The 20,161-nt window shown below is 36.9% G+C and overlaps 1 protein-coding gene across 1 annotated transcript in view; it reads right to left on the bottom strand.

Moving 5' to 3' along the window:
- Positions 1–20,161, bottom strand: part of LOC124551930 (spaetzle-processing enzyme-like) — a 183,204-nt gene that overhangs the window by 8,107 nt on the left and 154,936 nt on the right. Inside the window, exon 7 of the mRNA XM_047126481.1 lies at positions 7,244–7,342. Coding sequence (XP_046982437.1) covers positions 7,244–7,342 — 99 coding nt within the window. The remainder of the gene's footprint in view (positions 1–7,243; positions 7,343–20,161) is intronic.

The raw sequence follows: 20,161 nt of genomic DNA, 5'->3' as shown, positions 1-20,161 counted from the left end.
TCAGTTTTCCAGTTCATATGTAACAAGATAGTAAGATACTGATTGATAACATTTTTATAGACTGTGCTCATACTGAAACACTTATGTATATCCAGTTGTTAATCAACTGTCTGATCGTGAGTACAACTAATGGAAACAAACAGTATAGCACATTACAGCCTTGAGGCAAGTTAATGCAAAGCATTGAGGCTTATTACTGAGAACAGGATATGATATTTTAAGAGTGAACTAACAGAGGAGGCTAATGCCAAATCCACTTTATTCCATAGTATATATGTGTCAATATTAAAAGTTGCTTTTCTAAAATGTTATCCAGGAAATCCATTAAAAACAATTAAGCCATCGATAAGTAGGGGAATTAAAATCTCATGTAAAAGGAAGAGGGAAATTTATACAAAGGCCGGAATAAGTCAAGAGAATTATTAGGCAGTTCTCTGAAAATGGGCCCTGCCTAAATTTTGAGAAAACCGACTATATCACGTTCAGTAAATATAATCACAAGAAGAAGTGATGTAACACATGAGTACGAGTCAGTAAGTAGGGCAGGAAGCTCCAAAATTTTGGGTGCTCATATTGACGAAAATTTTAACTGGAAGAAGTATATTACTGAGCTTCTTAGGCAATTAAGTTCATCTGCTTGTGCTCTTCGTACAATTGCTAGTCTTGGAACAAAACGAATCAACGTCCTGACACATTTTGTACATTTCCACTCAACGATGTCTCATGAAATAGTTTTTTGAGGTAACTCTGCGCTCAGAAAGAAGGTACTGATCGCACAAAAGAGAGCAGTAAGAATAATATGTGGCGTTCACCCACAGTCTCCATGTAGGTACCTCATAAAGAAATTAGGCATTACAAATGCATTGTCGCAATTCATACCATCGCTAATGAACTTTGTCATAAATAATCCATCACAACTTGAGAAGAAGAATGATGCCCATACCAGCAACACTGAGGAATACGAAATGGCCAGGTGCGATTAGGACCCACCCACTGAGGGTTCCGCACGCTTAATTACGTATGTAGACAGTTCATCCATTCTGGGAATTGAAGATATCGACAATTATTTCCTGTTATCGACAATGATACTGGCAGGGTATTGGTCCCAGGGAGCCCAAGACTTCCGAGAATGTTTTAATTTCGAGTTTGACGTCGGGTAACAAATGACAAAAGAAATATTTTTTCGTCTGATATAATTACAAATTAACAATTTTCTAATTCTTTGCATTTACGTGTACTATGAGTCCTTTCTTCTCTGCAAATTTTGTGATTCCACGTTAAGGGGGACAAGCCCTACAGATTTTAAGGAGTGAGTTCGCGAATACCAAAATATGTGACACAAATGGCCGTATCTTTTGACTGCATTGACTTAGAAGCTTAACATTTTTGCGCCACTAAAGGACCATAGACTGCAGCGTGTGACGTAAATTTCAGCTTGAGATGCATACAAGTTCCTGGGAAAACGGGTCTTATCAAACGGAGGGACAGACAGAACATCTGATAAACAATGACTTAATTTTTTTCGTTTAATGTAAGTACAAATTAACAATTTTCGGTTTTTTCCTTTGGTTATAGTGTGAAACATTGCTTCGTGAGAAATTTCATGGTTCTAGTTCAACGGGAATCAAATTGTCGGTTTCATTGAGTGAGTTTGCGAGTGTCAAAATATGCGACATCATTGGCCGTATCTTTGGCTGCATTGACTTCGTAGTTTACATGTATTACATCGCTAGGTAACTTTAGACTTCAACTTTGTTCGTTGTCTTCCTTCAGAGAAAAAGGGCGCTTTACAGACGGATGGACAGACGGGAAGTCTGATAACAAAAGACAAAAAAAAAGTTCGTGTGATAAAATTGCAAATTGTCAAATTTTGGATTTTTTTCCTTTGGTTGTAGTGTGGAACCTTTCTTCCTGCCAAATTTCATTATTCTAAGTCAACGGGATGTACCCTGTAGGTTTTGACGAGTGAATTTGCGAGTATAAAATAATGTGACATAAAATTGCTGTATCTTTTAATTTCATTGACTTAGAAGTTTAAATTTTTTACACTGCTACGAGACAGTTGACCTTAGTACCTGACATAAATTTCAGCTTTTCTGTTCTACCCGTTCCTGATAAAAACGGTTTGCAACAGTCGGAGAGACGGACAGACAGACAGACAGGCGGACAACAAACAACAAAGTGATCCTGTAAGAGTTCTGTTTTTACCGACTGAGATATGGAACCCTAAAAAGACCTTTATTAACAATTATTAAAGCTATCGGTAGCTCAGACAGGTGTTCAGTACGCAGTACCAAGAATTTTTGATCATTTTCCCATTAATATAAAATACCTAACAGCTAGAAAAGTGAGTTTTCAGTCTGACCTAAAATCATTTCTCCTGGACAATTCCTTCTATACCATAGACGGTGCTCTGTTTAAAAGCTGGTAGCCTGAAAAAAAATTGTTTTTAAGTTTAGTTGCATGAGTAGAATTAGACAACAATGTGTTCATTAATATTGACACTGATCATCTATAGAAACCCAATTAACTAAGTCTGTCAAAATTATTTCGTTAAGAAAATCGTTCAGACCATCTGTGGAACATGTAACTACCTAACTATCTAGCTTTGTTTTCTGGACAATCATGCTTTACGTCTGTGCATATCAGTTTGTAAGACAGTTCCCAAACTGACGCCAGTTCCCAAACATCTTAGTTTCCTGGACATACATGCTTTACATCTATACTATGTTGTTCTTGATCTTAAGTCTCCATTCAAAAGAATAAGAGAGATTTCATGTCGAAAGGAACTACACTTTACTGTAAGTTGCGCGCACAATGAGATTAAAAAACTTAGGTAGAATGGAAGAACTAAGTTGCACTGATATTTGCTACAGTGCTCATACCGATTTCATTTTTTACAGACTTTGGAAATGAGCGCTATTTATAATCGCCTTACAAAGATCAACTCTTCTCCCCTTTACTCATCTCTCTTTCATGGCGCTGCTCCAGTTTGCCACGACCACATGACTGGAAACGGCTCATCCCAGGTACAGCAGTTGGCCAGACGCCTTCTTATCGTCACATCCTAGAGAAGGTGCTGTACTTAATCTGTACGCAAATCGCATAAATTTTCATTGTTGCTCTATAGCATTGAAAACGGTGTACAGCAATGTTTACAAAACACAGTAATCAGTTTCAGCAGCCAATGTTGTCACTTTCAGGCTCCAGAATCTACTAAGACAAGCATGGTTGATGTCATAAGATAAATAAGTTGGACATAAAATACTCGTCTTATTTTATTATCATCCACTTCTGTCTGTTTGCCCGTTTCGTGACAATTCGCACATGCAGACCAGTTTGGGTTCACATCATGAGCTGTTGACCTTCACAACATTAATATGATAATACTCAAATCCAGTTCCAGTAACTGTACGCTGTTGTGCTTGCACAAATGTTACGTGTGCGGTACATTGGACTGGGCGGAAAATTTGATACATTTCCTGCTGTATCGGTCGCTATCCCGCTATCCGGGCGCCGCACTTTCAAATATACGCACCGCCAATCACGCAGCCGCGTTTCCTACAGCCACCGCGAACGATTACGCTGCTGCCAATGAGATGCAAGTATCCCCTCTCCTTGACTCCAGTCGCGGGTGTACTTAAATTCGAACATTCCTGCACTAATCCATTTTGTATGTTTGCCAGCTGAATAACATTTACAGACTTTCATAGTCGCCGGGGCTCGACATCTTCTGAATATACATTATACTGAAGAGTAACAGATCCGTAAATCTTTCGTATCTGTATATACTCCTACATTCAAAACTACTGTTAGCAACTGATGCTGCAGCCCCAGCAACAAAGCTACGTATTAGTTTTACTGTTTGATGTTATGCAGGATAAAATCTGAATTTTCTGTTCATGAACAGCATCTGTGGCTCAAACCCGTATCCACTAAAGAACGACACAGCATGCAAGAAATTTATAATATTTCCGAATTTATCATCACTGAAGTTAACCAATAAGGCCGTTGCGCGCGCAAATTCAATGGCTCTGAGCACTATGGGACTCAACTGCTGTCGTCATCAGTCCCCTAGAACTCAGAACTACTTAAACCTAACTAACCTAAGGACATCACATACATCCATGCCGGAGGCAGGATTCGAACCTGCGACCGTAGCAGTCGCACGGTTCCGGACTGCGCGCCTAGAACCGCGAGACCACCGCGGCCGGCGCGCGCAAATTCAAGCGGCCCGCCAGAGACGGTGTCGAAAGACATACGCTTCGTTTGGTTTTCAAAAACCGAACAATAGAGAGATGTAAAAATTGAACATCGGGTATGTAGTAAGGATCGAACCCGAGTCAAAGACTGAGCAGTCTCGTGCACTGCCTTCTACGCTATGAGAGCAACTGACGGTCGTTGTATCTCAAAAAATGTTCAAATGTGTGTGAAATCTTATGGGACTTAACTGCTAAGGTCATCAGTCCCTACGCTTACACACTACTTAACCTAAATTATCCTAAGGACAAACACACACACCCATGCCCGAAGGAGGACTCGAACCTCCGCCGGGATCAGCCGCACAGTCCATGACTGCAGCGCCCTAGACCGCTCGGCTAATTCCGCGCGGCGTTGTATCTAGCAGGCCCCTTGAGTTTCCACACGGAGCAGCCTGGTTGGCCAGCTTCAGTGATAATTAACTTGAAAACGGTGCAACGCATCGAATTTTTTCTTAACAATTATTTCTCAGCACAGCATGTCCTGCAACACTCTTGGAAGCTTTCCAGACTGTTACTGATCACTGTGTATAATATGTTAAGTTTGTCAAGTACGACAAGACCACTATTTTATCATACTCTATTAAAAAGGCCAGTATTTAACAAAGGAAACTAAATGACAAGATGATTGTTTAGACACCTTTCTAAGAGTTTTTTAGCATGAATTTAAAACAATGGCGCCTTCGTACTCTGTAGGTATAATTAATCGCTACTTCGCATCCGTGGAAATGTATGATAATATTGAATGAGTAAATTTTTTCTTTGTTTTCGAAGTGGAAATGGCGAAGAAGCCTGGAGTAATTTGGGAAACCGCTTCCGTGGAAATGGATGATAATACTGTATTTGTAAAATTTTGTCTTGTGTGTTTTTGAGGTGGAAATGTGGAAGCAGTCTGGAGCAACGTGGGAAATCAGGTGAAGCCGGAACGGGGGTAGCCTGTGTACCAGATCAACAGCTGGGGAAGCAGCCTGGAGCAACATGGGAAATTGGCTGAAAGCCAGAACGGGTCTAGCCTGTGTACCAGATCAACAGCTGGAGAAGCAGCCTGGAGAAACGTGGGAAATCGGCCGAAAGCTGGAACGGGGGTAGCCTGTGTACCAGATCAACAGCTGTTAACTTGATTGGTAAATTTAACCACTGCCTGGTTCACATGCTTGTCTCCAAAACTATGACGAGCCACATACAGAGCTACACGGAGTGTGTGTCAGTAGGGCAAGCCCATAACACCACTAGTGTTCGCTAGACAACTGCGGAGGCGAATTGTGATATGACCATTACAGATCGCCATGCGATATCGATTCATTCTTAAGATCAGCATATTTTTCCATTCTGAGCTCGTCGTCTGTGGTCTGTGCGTTGGAAGAGTAAAGCTTCACATCGAGTCAGTGGACTAAGGGTCCTATTGTAGTGACAGAGAAGTAGGCAAAGCTTACCGCTTCGCTTCCACCATGCCCCCTTGTAGAAAGTCTAACTCAGGTGGCGTCATCTGAATGCCTCACATTACTGCCTCTTGTGTGTATGAGAGACGCAGCGACGGCGAGCTGAGGGAGTGGGGATGGCGGCACACGCGTCGACCACCTGGTGGAGGTGAGTGGTGCGATACCCAGGACTCTGTGTGCTTGCATCTTGAGCATCGACGCCCTGGCCAGTAATCAAATCGTTGGAGCCTCCGGTTTTTCGCTCCAAAATATGAATGCAGGTAATAAAATTGCTTCGGTTCACCCAGCCTAGGATGCAGACGAACCGGCCAATTGGAGATAACACAGTTTCAGTCCGTTACCTACTTTGGAAAGGAAATTGTGCGTGGTGTACGCATAAGGGAGGGGGGATTTTGCTTTCTTTTTCCAGATTTCCGAAAATTTTGTGCTATTTGTCGGCCATCACGTTGGCAATGGTACCAGATTCAGCCCCTCCACCAACGATTTTTTGGAGGCTGAGGGGAGCTTAGTAGAAAAGAATTTCTTGCGAAATCGGGGATGGTGGTCTGAGTGGCGAGAACGCTGACAGAGAGAGGCAGAAGTTCTGGGCCATTTGTCGCAGCTTGCAGGATTCTGCTGCCTTGGAGCAGAGGTCAGTTTTTGCAGTCTGCGGTAGCACGGTCCGTAATATCAGACCGATCGACATTGTGGACATTACAGCTGGAGTCCCCATCGATCTTCAGTGGTGTGGAACGCGAAGTGGTCTTAATGAAGGAATCACTGCAGCATTAAACTGAAGTTAATAAGGGAAATTGGAAACCGAAATCAAATGCCAGCACAGAATTCGAACCCCAAACGTTTCTAATTTTAATCAAATGTCTTACTCACTGCGTTATCTGAATTGGGGTTGCGTGATTAATTGAGTTACTGTGTGTGTGAGTGTGTGTGTATGTGTGAGTGCGCACCAGTCTGAAAAGCTTGTAAGGGTGTTTCAGGGTAAGTTGTGCTGAGAAATAATTGTTAAGAAAATAATTCGATACGTTGCACCGTTTCCGAGCTCATTAGCATGAAGTTAGCCAATGAGGCCGTTGCATGCGCAGATCTGGCGCTCCGCCAGATACAATTGGTGTCAGTTATCGTCATAGCGTAGATGACAGCGCACGAGACTGCTCAGCCTTTGGCTCGGGTCCGATCCTTACTACCCTCCCTATCTCTCTCTTGCTCTGTTTTTGGTAAACAAACGAAGAACTAGTTACGTGACACCGTCTGCGGCGGGCCGCTTGAATTTGCACGTGCAACGGCCTGATTAGCTAAATTCAATGCTAGTTAACTCGGAAATGGTGCAACGCATCGAATTTCTTCCTTAACAATTATTCCTCAGCACAAACTACCTTGCAACACCCTTGAAAGCTTTTTAGACTGTTTCTGACCGTCCTGCATATCACGTCGCATCAGCTGCGAAAAGACTAGTGCTGATGTAGCTCAGATATTAGAAAGGCACCGCTGAAACATTTCCATTGAGGCTATAATAGGACAATGGCAAGAGCCTTGCGTCTGGTTACTTACCGATATCAAAAACTCCCCATCCAGCGACTTCTGTTGGTTCTCCCACGTAGTTCTTTGTTAACAGTTTTCCATGGATCATACATATTGGCATCACAAAATCTGCGAAAAGAATTAGGTATCAACTAGAATGTGAAACATACGTATTAGTAAATGTCATCTTCGCAGAAAAAATAACGTACCAAATTTTAAATAATGCACATCATGCAGTTACACGCTTTCGCGGAAACCATAGTGCCTACATCATCGCCACTATCCAAACTACGCGTGCAGGTGAAGTACTAGATTCAATAGTAAATATTCGAATCTGTAACTTCATAAAAATGATCAAAAATGAGCAATGATCAAGACAACATTTTTACACATAGCGCAGTCAATTTTCCATCGGAACACATGCTGTACGCACAGTATAACCTTTTGCAGGTAATGCTAGGAGTGTAAGCTCTCGACGCTGCCTACTTTAAGCGTTGCTGCAAGGGGAGGAGAGGTACAAAGCAAACAAGAGTCACCTCATTCCCGCAGCGCAGGCAGCACTCAGGAGTCAGTTTGTACTCACAGTGCCTGCTGCAATGCTGGGTCGTGTTTAATAGCAACCGATGGAATTATTCCATACCGTCACGAAGTCATTCCGCTTCCACCCATGACTTCGCTCCCACAAAAGGGTGAAGTTATACTGCGGGTATAGCAGAGTCAGTGCAGTGAATAATCATTGTCTATGTCACCCAGAGTCACCACGGCGTTCGGGATGTTGGTGGATTGTATGTAAGTTAGCTCCGGAGCGATACAGTATAAAAATACGACAGAAGAAGTCTTTTTTAATGCTTTATGGCGCTTATTTAAAGCATGTAGCATTGCGAAACCAAGTCTGCGGGCTACACAATATATTACAATTTAGTCACAATGTAAGGGACACCACTGTGCTTTCGTCATACAAATGTTTCAGAGAAAAAATAAGCAAAATCCTGTAGCGCCAATTCTGATGCAAATGTTTCGATTTGACATTGCTTTGGAATGTTGTGCCTCTTGGTGCCGTGAGTCGTTTGGGCGTCTTTGCACACTTCATCCATTGTAATGGAACTGGGCATCTTGCCGTCTTGATTTGGACGTAAAAATTTAGTTTATGAATGTTACTAATGGTTGACAAAAATTTATCATGTCCACTGTAGCCGGCCGGTGTGGCCGAGCGGTTCTAGGTGCTTCAGTGTGGAACCGCGCGACCGCTAAGGTCGCAGGTTCGAATCCTGCTTCGGGCATGGAAGTGTGTGATGTCCTTAGGTTAGTAAGGTTTAAGTAGGTCTAAGTTCTATGGAACTGATGACCTCAGATGTTAAGTCCCATAGTGCTCAGAGCCATTTTTTGTCCACTGTAGTCGTATGTCTGTTATTTCAGAGCGTTATAACACTCCTTTGTTACTTTCATTTATTTAGACACACAGCCAAAGTTATGCTGATACAATTTGAATATTCCAATAACCTATTTCTTTTTGCATTTGTTTAATAACTCGTCTTTAAGAATTTGTATTATTAAAATACTAACTGCTACCTGTCGCTGCCCTCGTATATCAGTAGTTTTGCTATGATGAGTATATGGTGACTCAAGAAGCAATGACTTCAACAGGCATCACGTGTCTGTCCACCGCTCTCCCCCTTGCCAAGCACTGCGATCACGTGATACGTCAGCATGTGCTGCGTCAGTGCCGAGCAGTGCAAACAGACGAACATGCGCAGGAGCATACAAGTTCGCACCGTGCTACTGAAAGAGCTATATAGTATTATACAACGCGTACATTATACAACAAATAGTGTGGAACTATGAATTAAACACATTGATGACTGCTTAGGCATTGTATTCATTACTCTGAATCGTATCAGTTGCACATATCAACCACTAAACGCATTTTCACAATTACGATACAGATCTAAGTCAAATAGTAAATAGCTTTAACAGAGGTTAAATATTTTCCCCTAATTCGCGTAATGTTCTTCACATCATTAAGTGTCTTGTACTACATACTTTCTAAAGGAGCCTACGTTCTTCCTCAGCATTTAGGCCATGTCAATACCAAATTTCATCGAAATCAGTTCATAGGGTTAATCGTGAAACTGTAAGAGAGCTACTTTCACATCTGCATAATGTTAGTGGTGATAAAACTTTCAGTTAAGATAGCTTTTCTTTCCGTGGTCTGCTTTTGATGAAACAAAGCCTCTACGGTGCCCCAAGTTGTGTTCATGTTACCTATGAAAACTCCAAGAAACATATTAGAGAGACAAACATACATATACAAAAACTTTAAATCACAATATCTATTTTCCATAATCTGACATTGATGAACAAAGCCCCAAACTACGCTCAAGTGACCTGTGAATACACCTGAAAATTCGTCTAGTAGTTTTGGAAATTAGCAAGTACAAAGGCAAGCAGACAGACAAGACAGTTTTAGACATTTACTATTACTATAGATGATGCGCTCACCATCGTCAGTTTTTCACGTTTTTATGAACTTGTTGTCTTGTCCATTTGATATAAAGGAATATTACCACTATTATTTTTGTATATTTTCAAAGCTGTTAAGACTAATGATTTCATTATAACAAGAGAATAAAAATTTGATTAACATCATTATCTTTACATGGAAATGTTGGCAAAGTCAAAATAACAAAATTAATTTGAAATTAAATTTATATCAAAATTACCTGACTTTGAATGCATAAATATATAATTAAGCACAATATGTGAGAAACTGTAAAAGAAATGTTTAAAGCTAAGAAATACTGAAACACCTAAATACTCAAAAGCGCCACCAATTAGGTACACTCCCTGAGCATGTACAATGTAGCACTTGTTTCTAAACAATGTATGAGAAGGACATGTATGTATTTCACTCAAATTTTGTATCACCTTCTGATATCGCCGAGGTTAGCAGCAGTGTGTCAATATGGACGAAATGATAATCAGAAAAAAATCCTAGATTAGCTAAAAGAAACAATATTAACAATTCATTTATGAATGTAGTTATTTCTGCAAAAACTCGTATCATGAAAGGAAATAATCATACCATTTAAAAACAAAATGTTCAGTGAACTTGTGGTCCATTTAGATGAGTCTTCAGGCTTCTCAGAATCATGCAGGACAAAAGCGTTATTATGCTGGTGGCATGTGAAGTTATAAAATCCTCTGCCATTATTTTTATGGAAGAAAAGATAAATTGTTGAAATGGCAATGTATGAGGACTGCTGCACACCCTAGGAAAATCAAAGATCTTCACTGGAAATCGAACCATGAATCTATGCACCAGTCTCTACCAACAGCAAACACCAGGCCACAATCCTTGTCGCAAAAAATACTTAATTTGGATATTGTACAAAGGAAGTTACGAGTTTTTCCTTCATAGCCATCGACAGATACGGTAAAAGATCGGATTACGAAGCTTGAAGAAACTCGAAAATAAACTGACACAATGGCCGGGAAGTGTGATTATCGAAGCTGTTTGTCATTTTGTGTCGCTAAGCGTGACAAATACCATTTATAAACAATTATCTCAGTTTTATCGCATCACAGAGAGTTCACGTAATTTCCCTTTTCCATGTAAACTTTCTTTCCTACAAGCTGCAGATAGCAAAATAACTGAGGGATAACGATCACCTGGTAGTATGCCAATACTGTTGGTGTCCATGTGCTCTCTGACGAATGTGACAGGTCTAGTCTTGTTCACTGCTGGGCGCCAGTCCAGTAAAATGGACTGGCGTTATCCACTGATTAGGCTAACTTGAAGCCCTCTCGAGTGCCATGACCAAGTCGAGAGCTATGTTTAAAATAATTTTAAATAAACACTCCCATATCTCTTGAAAATTATATGACGTATTCAGTTAACTGAGAGCTGCATCAAACCAGTCTCAGGACTGAAGACCACAACAACAACATTCAGTTAACTAGCAGAGAAGCTACAGCTGGTCTCAGCGTGCAGGGTATGACCGTGAGGCGCTTATTACATGTGAAACAGGACTTACATTTACACTAAGACAGATACAAGTCTAGCTCACAAAACACTTGCCCGACCAATACTGTACCATTGCTGTTCAGCACCAGGTACGACATGTACAGGAAGCAGCATCTGAGAAACTGTAGGGACAGAAGATAATCGTTGCTAAAGTGGATGGAACTAAAAAGCTTTAACGAAGACTGAAGGCTTGTAAGGTTACACTAGTTGTGATCGACAACCATGAGCCTAGACTCCGGAAACTTCAAGTGGAGGTGCAGACTGATGCTGCTGAATGGCCAGTCAAAGGTAGGGCTCTTGGGCGCCCAGGCAGGTAGAAAAATGCCACAGATAGCGGGGCTGCGCGCTTTCAGTGTTTATTGACAATGCTAGTTTGCCAAACGTTCAATATACTGAGGCGACCTCGCACTGTCAATAACATCGACAAAAATTGTCAATTGAGAAAGTGATTTTACAAGGTTAAGATGTCGATGCTATAGTTTGCAAGCAACAGCAAACAACGAAAAAGAGCAAATGGATCTGACGAGAATGGTTAAAAAAAGGAGCCACTGGTCACATATTAATTTACTGGCTGAAATCAGAATCACAGGCCTGAAAGGTTTTATGTATTATTTTCCAAGGAGTTCTGCGTGTTGCGATATGTTATTAGTGTTGATATAACATAAAATAGAGACGTAAAATACGTAAATTAGAGAGGCAATCGCATTCCACAAGAGATTAGGAGTAAGTTAGAGATGTCTGGCGACAGACAGGTCATTCTAACGCTCGAAGTTTCATTCTGTAATATCAGCAAATATGGAAACCTAAGAAACAGTTATATCTGACTGGCAAGGATCTGTTCAGGAAAATAACATCAAACATTTTTTCACGCTTTGTAATAATTTGGTGAAACTGACACATATTTCCCAGACCACTTACTAGCCATTGCAAATATATGACGTAGTTCTCGAAATGGGAACGTTTTTCAAAACTGCTATGCAACACAACAAGCTATATTATATTTTAAAATTAATGAAGTAAGCAATGTCGTAGAGAATCCTCTGTTAACCATCCTAAAGTGGCATATACAATTATTTCTGTTGTATATGTCTATTAAAATTGTTTTGTGTTAAAAGACTGCTTAAAAATTTAATTTAAGTTGTACTATACACAATGGCGAATTGAAAACATAAACATAATGACATAATAAATATATTACATTTATATTTAATTATATTTTAAAAGAATAAATGTCAGTCTTACATATTCATTAAATGTTTCAGGAACAATATAAGCCAATAAAGTGATTATATCTATGTTTCTTTCTTGTATTATCATACTTAAAGCATTATCAACTGCTTCAAATAAATGGTCTATGTGATCATCTTTAATTTTATTTAAATTTTCTAGGTATGTTGTCTGATATTTCATTTTGTATTCTCCATGTTTTTGAATTGATGGTACCACGTCATGAGTAATCCATCATTTACATTTTTTGACACTTCAATTTTGAGTTTAAAATTAAACAATATAATACAAATTCATTAACATATAACGAAATTTTTCATTATGAAATGTATTATGAATGTTGCGTAATAGATATTTCGCGTGTAGTGCAATTGTGATACAGGCAATGGTCAATTGTGGAAACTAAGCCACTGAATATTAAAACTAACGTTATTAAGGAATACACCCATTGACTACACAAAATAAGAGGGCACGTACATTCGAGAGTTAGTGGTTCAAAGTAAAAATTAAGACAATAAAGTAAATGGGTCGTAAGTATAGTTATGTTGGTACACACTGTACTGTTTCTCCTGGGTGGTCTTGTGTTTAAAAAAAATGGAAAGTAAATATTATGATAAATTTTATAAAGAACCGACAAGTTATGCCAAGGAGAAGAGATAGAACTACAATGGATATGTTATTTCATGGACTCTTGCTCTTCTATGCGTGAACTATCTTTCCTTTATCATTCACTTATCTTCGGACCTAAGAGGACATTCTTGTGTAAAGCTCATCTTGCTGTACCAGCTAATAATGTAAGTTGTACTTAAAACCAAAAAAATATAATGGTTATTTTGTCAAAAGAATTTGTGTATGCAGTGAATCAATTTGTAATTTGATACCTCGATTGTCCTAAGTAGATATGAGCCTTAACAAAGAATTTTTATTGTTAGGCGCTATCTTAGAAAGTCTTTAACATTTTTCTTTTAGCTCATCTACGAGTTGTGCCATCGGTTAGGTCAATTACCTTTCTTTCAGATCATACGAGCCTGGCAGCCGCTGATAATAATTTAACAATTTTTACTTACAGCTTTTCTTTATATAACGAGACAACATGCCAGACAGAAAAGGTGTGGTCACAGGATTCCAGTTCCATTATAGGATTTCATTTGTAGATGCTACTCTTGTTATTTTATATTTGGAAATCGAGACAAAACCACGATATTAAGTTACATATTGCAGTAGTTTACATCAAAGAGACTTGTAAAATATTCTCTGGTGCAATAAGCAGACGACTTCTCATGATACTGGAAGTATATCTGTGGTGTTGGGTAAAGAAGGAAAGGACAATTAATCATTGTCAATTATGTAACTACCCTGAGAACAGAGCTAGTTTATTAATTACTGATCTGTGTCAGGCTAACATAAAAGATAATGTACTATTAAGAACATTCTTGTGAGTCATTTTCAGAAAAGCGTTACCAATCGCTACTATTGAGTCATTAAGAATATGATTACATTGGCAGGATGTTGGTACATATAACTGTTTTTATATTTTTACATTACAACACTGAAATGTATATGAACATGTGATCAGGATAGAGGCACATAAATTCTAACTACTATCATCCCCTGTGGCCTACACAGAAAGAATTGTGGAAAAATGCATTTATTAATCTACAAAAGAATATAATTGGGCTTCATATTTAACTGAAAAGAAAGATGGCAGGATCTGAATGTCATGGCAAATATGACGTAAATATTGAAACAGATACTGGTGGCCATGAAGGGAAAGAGATGAACACATTCATATACATCTATTGTTGAGTTGAGCTTTCATGAGGATCATTGCCTCCATATAGATTCTCCACACTAAATTAAAATAATAATAATCTTCCAGAGTTACAGGTGCTGGGATCCACAGTATAATAAATAAGAAAGTCACTTCATTTCAGCAGTTGCTTTCATTATTGAGCACAATTTTACTAGTCATTACACAGCATGTCTTATCACCAGGACATGAGAACAACAAAAGGTCACTATTACTAAAACTAATAAGCAAAGAGCATAAATCTTCTTTTGTCTGTCAGTATTAAATATTTTTCACATTAATCTTTGGTATGAGATCGAATGATTATCTATACATTTAACAATAACAAAAAATTATTAATTTTCCTTACACAAAGGAACATTATTTTCATCAATAATCATCAATTCTCGCTTATTATTATAAGTATCCTTCTTGTTAATGAGATCAGTGACTGAAACCATTTATTATCAAACCTTTTTGTTAGATTTTTATATTTATTAGTAAAAATTATATTTAAACCAGATGCCACCGAAGATTTGGTATTAAACAATGTCGATGCTTGGTTTTAGATTAATCTTATAATCTTTTAAGTGTAATAAAATGAAGATATTTCTACTTTTGTTGCTTATAATATCAATGTCTGCTGAAAGGAATAAAGCTGTAAAATTTTTGTTTCATTTTGGTTACTTAAACATTCATGATGATACAAAACTTACTCAAATGAGTGATGATATATTCACAGAGGCTTTAATGTTATTTCAGTACAAATACAATCTTGAAACAAGCGGTGAGTTAAGTGAGGAAACTTTCGAGTTTATGACTCAGGTGCTGTTTAAGAGATTCATTTGGTCATTATAGAACTAGCATATATTAATGGAATAAAAAGCATAAGAAGTAGCTCCAGAAAGGAGCAACTAAAATGTATTAGAAATAACAGAAAAAGTATTTCATTTAAGGGAAAAATATATTGATATCAGATTTCTTCTTGATAACAATAAGGCAGATATTTTAATTTTAAATTAAAGGCGATTATGTAAAAACGAAATATATGCTCATCGTTGTCCAAAGGATCTAGATGGGAAAGGAAATGTGTTAGATGCTGCATTTTTTCCAAATATGAATAATAATCCAGTAGAAATACATGTGGGTGACGATGAGTTGTGGTACTTAGAAATTGACAATAATACACTGAAACATAAGACAGATTTATCTGAAGTTACTAAAATTAGTCAATTATTAGGTTTAGATCATTCAGATGTTTATGAATCAGTAGTGAATCTATACTACAATGTACACATTTAGAATTTAGAATTTTTGAAAAAGACATCAATGGTATTTGAAATATGTATTGTAAAAAAACACAACTGACTATACCAAAACATAAAATATAAAATTGTACTACTGGACTATATAAATGAATCAGTTGAAGCACTATGTGAAATTAATAAATTGGTCAATTATTAATTGTAAATGAAATTTTATTTACTTTTTGCAAGAAGTGGGTGTGGGTATGTAGTGATCTGAATACACAGTTAATAAGTAATTAACATCCTTACCACAAGATTTACAAAACATAGATGGATTTTATCAAAGACTTAATAGTGATGTTATTTTATTTGTTGATAATATGATATTTATGATAAATTTAGAATTAAACTCAGAATATCCAAAGTCAATAACTAGTATAGGATTATGTATTATTTTTAAAATCGTGCAGAAACTTCATATGTAGAGTTAGATGACTTGTCAATCGTGCAAGAAACTTCATATATAGAGTTAGATGACTTGTCATCTTAAAAATACATGAAGAGGAATTATAAGTAGACAATTTCCAAGTTTACTTACAGGATTAAATTCTGCACTAAGATACAATAATGAACTATTGTGTTTTTTGGAGGATAATACTTTTTATGAATATAATGAATTCACTAAAGAATTAGTTAATGGCAGTACAACTGATTTATCTTTATTTGGTATTGATTGCAATAAATCAGCAGAATTAGTTCCTAAGACAAGAAAGTTATTGAAAGATACAGTACAAAAATTAGAAATTTTTTAAAAATCCAATAATTTTTTTATAGAAATGGAAGCTCTTAAATCAAACTGCATAAATACTGTAACACCGAGAAGTCAACTGATAATATTGCTTCAAAAAAATACACAAACGTGGTTATAGAACGGTGTGCAGACAATGTGTAAATTAATATCGTGTAAAAGTGTACAACAGAAAACGAATTCCTTGTGTTTGCAGAAAAAATATTTCTCCATATTATTATAAAAGTCATTTACAGCTAGTTCCTAGTGAAGAAAATTCGTAAATATTATCATCAATGAATAACGACGAAAAACATGAAATTGATACATCTACAATGAAACGTAGTTTGTCAAGAAATTAAAGATTTAAGTTATTTTTACTGAAAACAATCACATAAAGATAACCATAATAATAAATATAAAAAATACTTAACATTCAAATACCTATTAAAAAAATCTTTCTGGTCGAATTTTGAAATCTTAGTTTTTTATAAATGAAGTAAATTTTGTTTTCAATAAATAGAAAACTAAAATAGCGAAATCAACAGTGATTATTGTGGAAAAAATAAATTAAGAGGTGATAGCAAATTAAAGAAATCTGATTTAATCACATTTATTGAGAGACATCAGGTCACAGACTTAAGTCTGCTTCAGCTGATGCAACATGGATCTCTTTGGAAATGGTTGCCTCGTTTTGATGATGAGATTGTTGAAACTAAAGAAGATAAACCATTGAAAAAATATTTTCATTTTCTACCAATGTCTTTGAGAAACAAAAGAAAAAACAGAAAAATAGTTAATGATGGTCCTATTGATGAAGTGTTTGCCAGCACATAACAAACTACAAATTTTGTAAAGAATATAAACTCAACTAAACCTAAGCATTTCTTAACTGCAGAAATGCCAAAAGTTATGAAAATTGTAAAAGGTAGTCTAAGAATACCTCATGGATTGAAACCAAATTTTAAACTTTTTTGTGAGTAGAAAAGGTAGGCACTTTAAAATATTATGGAATATATTCCCAGACAGTAAATTATAGAATCACAATTGAAAGATAGTTAGCTAAAAAATTTAACTATGGTAAACAAGATATTTTTACAAGATGGGTGATTTTCAGGCTGCTGTATCAGGATGGATATTAAATAGAATTATTGGTTTACAGCTAGGATGTAACAGATGTGTTTCACTGAGAGGATCTTCTTATACTGAGCTACGAGATAAAATTAAAATAAAGTAGCATGTATTAATGAAAAAATCAAAAATATTACTATGCTCAATAAAATCTGCATTATGTTATGTAGATAAAAATGCAGTATGAGGTACAAAATATAGAAATATGATGTTTATCTTGATCAGAAGCTTGAAAATTTTCCATTTCCTGTAGTGGTTGATAATATACGAAAAATTGAGACTAAAATTGATATATCTGTCAATGTCTATTTGTCTGATGAAAATTATCAAGTGTATCCATTAAAAGTTATGAATTGTGAGAAGGAGAAACATATAAATCTTCTAATGTCAATAATGGAAATAATTCACACTATTATTACATAAAAAATTTATCTTCATTCGTTTTGAGTCAAATTAATAAACATGGAACAGTAAAATTTATTTGTATTTTCTGTTCACTCCATTCAGAAGTAAAGAAAAATTAAATAATCACACATCAAACTGTTTAGTTAACAAACCATCAAAAGGAGAAATGCCAGAGAAAGGTTCATATGCACATTTTAAAAATCATCAACACAGATGAAAAGGGCCATTTGTTATTCATGCTGATTTTGAAAACTGTTAACTGTCAAACAAATCTAGAAAATTCATTCACGATGAAATATCAAAAGTATGAACCAAGTGTATTCTGTTATTACATCAAATACATTACTGGACATTATAAAGATCTAGTTAGATACAGAGGATCAAAACATCATAAAAAATTTATTGAATGTATAAAACAAAAAGTAGAAGATATTAGAAGAATTTTTTCTGAAATTTAACAAATGAAATCACTAACGCCTGAAGAGTAATCATGATATGCAGGATGAAAGAATTTTACACTGTGTAAATGTTTTTATAACAGAAAAATAAAAAGGTTCGTGATCATGATCATTTAACTGGAACATTTATTAATCTGTTATGAAATAATTATCATTTGAAATTGACACAAGCAAGGTTTGTAACAATTTGTTTACGTAACCTCCCAAGGAATTTCACTTGCGGTCTAGAATAATATCTCTGATTAGTAACCAAAACTTTCTCAGTCCTCGGTTCCTAAACCGCCACTGCTGAAGCTTTGATTAATAATCAGCATTGGCTGCTGAAGACTTCTGGCACAAGAAGTGACCCTCATTCTTTCAATTGCCTTGCCAAAGAGGGCAGAGGAACAGATAGAGGTTCAGGGCACGCTCTCGTCCTAGGAGTGAGAAACTGCCCTAAAGGCAGAATAATCAGTAATAATGAATGGCGTGAGATTGCAGAAGGCAATGGAAACCACTACATTAAAGGCATGTAACAAGTATCCACAGGACATGTGACCTGTAATTGAAAAAGTGACATGATATCTCCATTGGAAAAATATTCCAGAATAGTCTCCCATTCAGGTCTCTGGGAGGGGACTGCCAAAGGGGAAATGATCATGAGAAAAATACTGAATATTCAATGAAAGATAAGCTTCTCTGAGTCGGACCATTGAATGTCAGAAGCTTTAACTTGGTAGGAAAACCAGAAAATCTGAATAGGGAAATGGGAAGGTTCAGTCTAGATATAGTGGGGGTTATTGAAGTGAAATGGAAAGAAGATAAGGATTTCTTGTCACATGAGAATAGGGTAATATCAACAGCAGTAGAAAATGGAATAACAGGAGTTGGATTCGTTATTAATAGGAAGGCAGGGCACAGGCTGTGTTACTGTCAACAGTTCAGTGATAGAGTTGTTCTTATCAGGATGAACAGCAAACCTACTGAAAACGATAGTTCAAGTATACATACCAATGTTGCAAGCTGAAGATGAAGATATAGAGAAAGTGTATGAGGATATTGAAAAGATAATACAGTATGTAGAGGGAGATGAAAATCTAATAGTCATAGGAGACTGGAATGCAGTTGTAGGGGAAGGAATGGAAGAAATGGTTACAGAAGAATATGGACTTGGGACAAGGAATGAGAGAAGAGAGAGACTGAGTTCTGCAATAAATTTCAGCTAGTAATAGCAAATACTCTGTTCAAGCATCACAAGATGAGGAGACACACTTGGAAAAGGCAAAGTGATATGAGAAGATTTCAGTCAGATTAGATCATGGTCACACAGAGCTTTCGATATCAGACACTGGATTGCAAGACATAGCCAGGAGCAGATATGGACTCAGATCACAATATAGTAGTGATGAAGAGTAGGCTGAAGTTTAAGACATTAACCAGGAAGTATCAATATGCAAAGAAGTGGGGTACAGCAGTACTAAGGAATGACAAGATATGCTTGAAGTTCTCTAAGACCATAGATACAGCAATAAGGAATAGCTCAGTGGATAGTGCAGTTGAAGAGGAATGGACATCTCTGAAAAGGGCCATCACAGAAGTTGGAAAGAAAAACATATGTACAAAGAAGGTAACTGCGAAGAAACCATGGGTAACAGAAGAAATACTTCAGTTGATAGATGAAAGGAGGAAGAACAAAAATGTTCCAGGAAACTCAGGAATGCAGAAACCCAAGTCGCTGAGTAATGAAATAAATAGGAAGTGCAGAGAATCTAAAACGAAATGGCTCCATGAAAAATGTGAAGAAATCGAAAAACAAATGATTGTTGGAAGGACTGACTCAGCCTACAGGAAAGTCAAAACAACCATTGATACATTAAAAGCAAGGGTGGTAACATTCAGAG

This window comes from Schistocerca americana, chromosome 1 (genome assembly GCF_021461395.2).
Source record: "Schistocerca americana isolate TAMUIC-IGC-003095 chromosome 1, iqSchAmer2.1, whole genome shotgun sequence".
In the NCBI taxonomy this organism is placed as follows: Eukaryota; Metazoa; Arthropoda; class Insecta; order Orthoptera; family Acrididae; genus Schistocerca; species Schistocerca americana.
The sequence above is the reverse complement of the archived record's forward strand: the minus strand, read 5'-3'. Positions and strand labels throughout refer to the sequence as shown.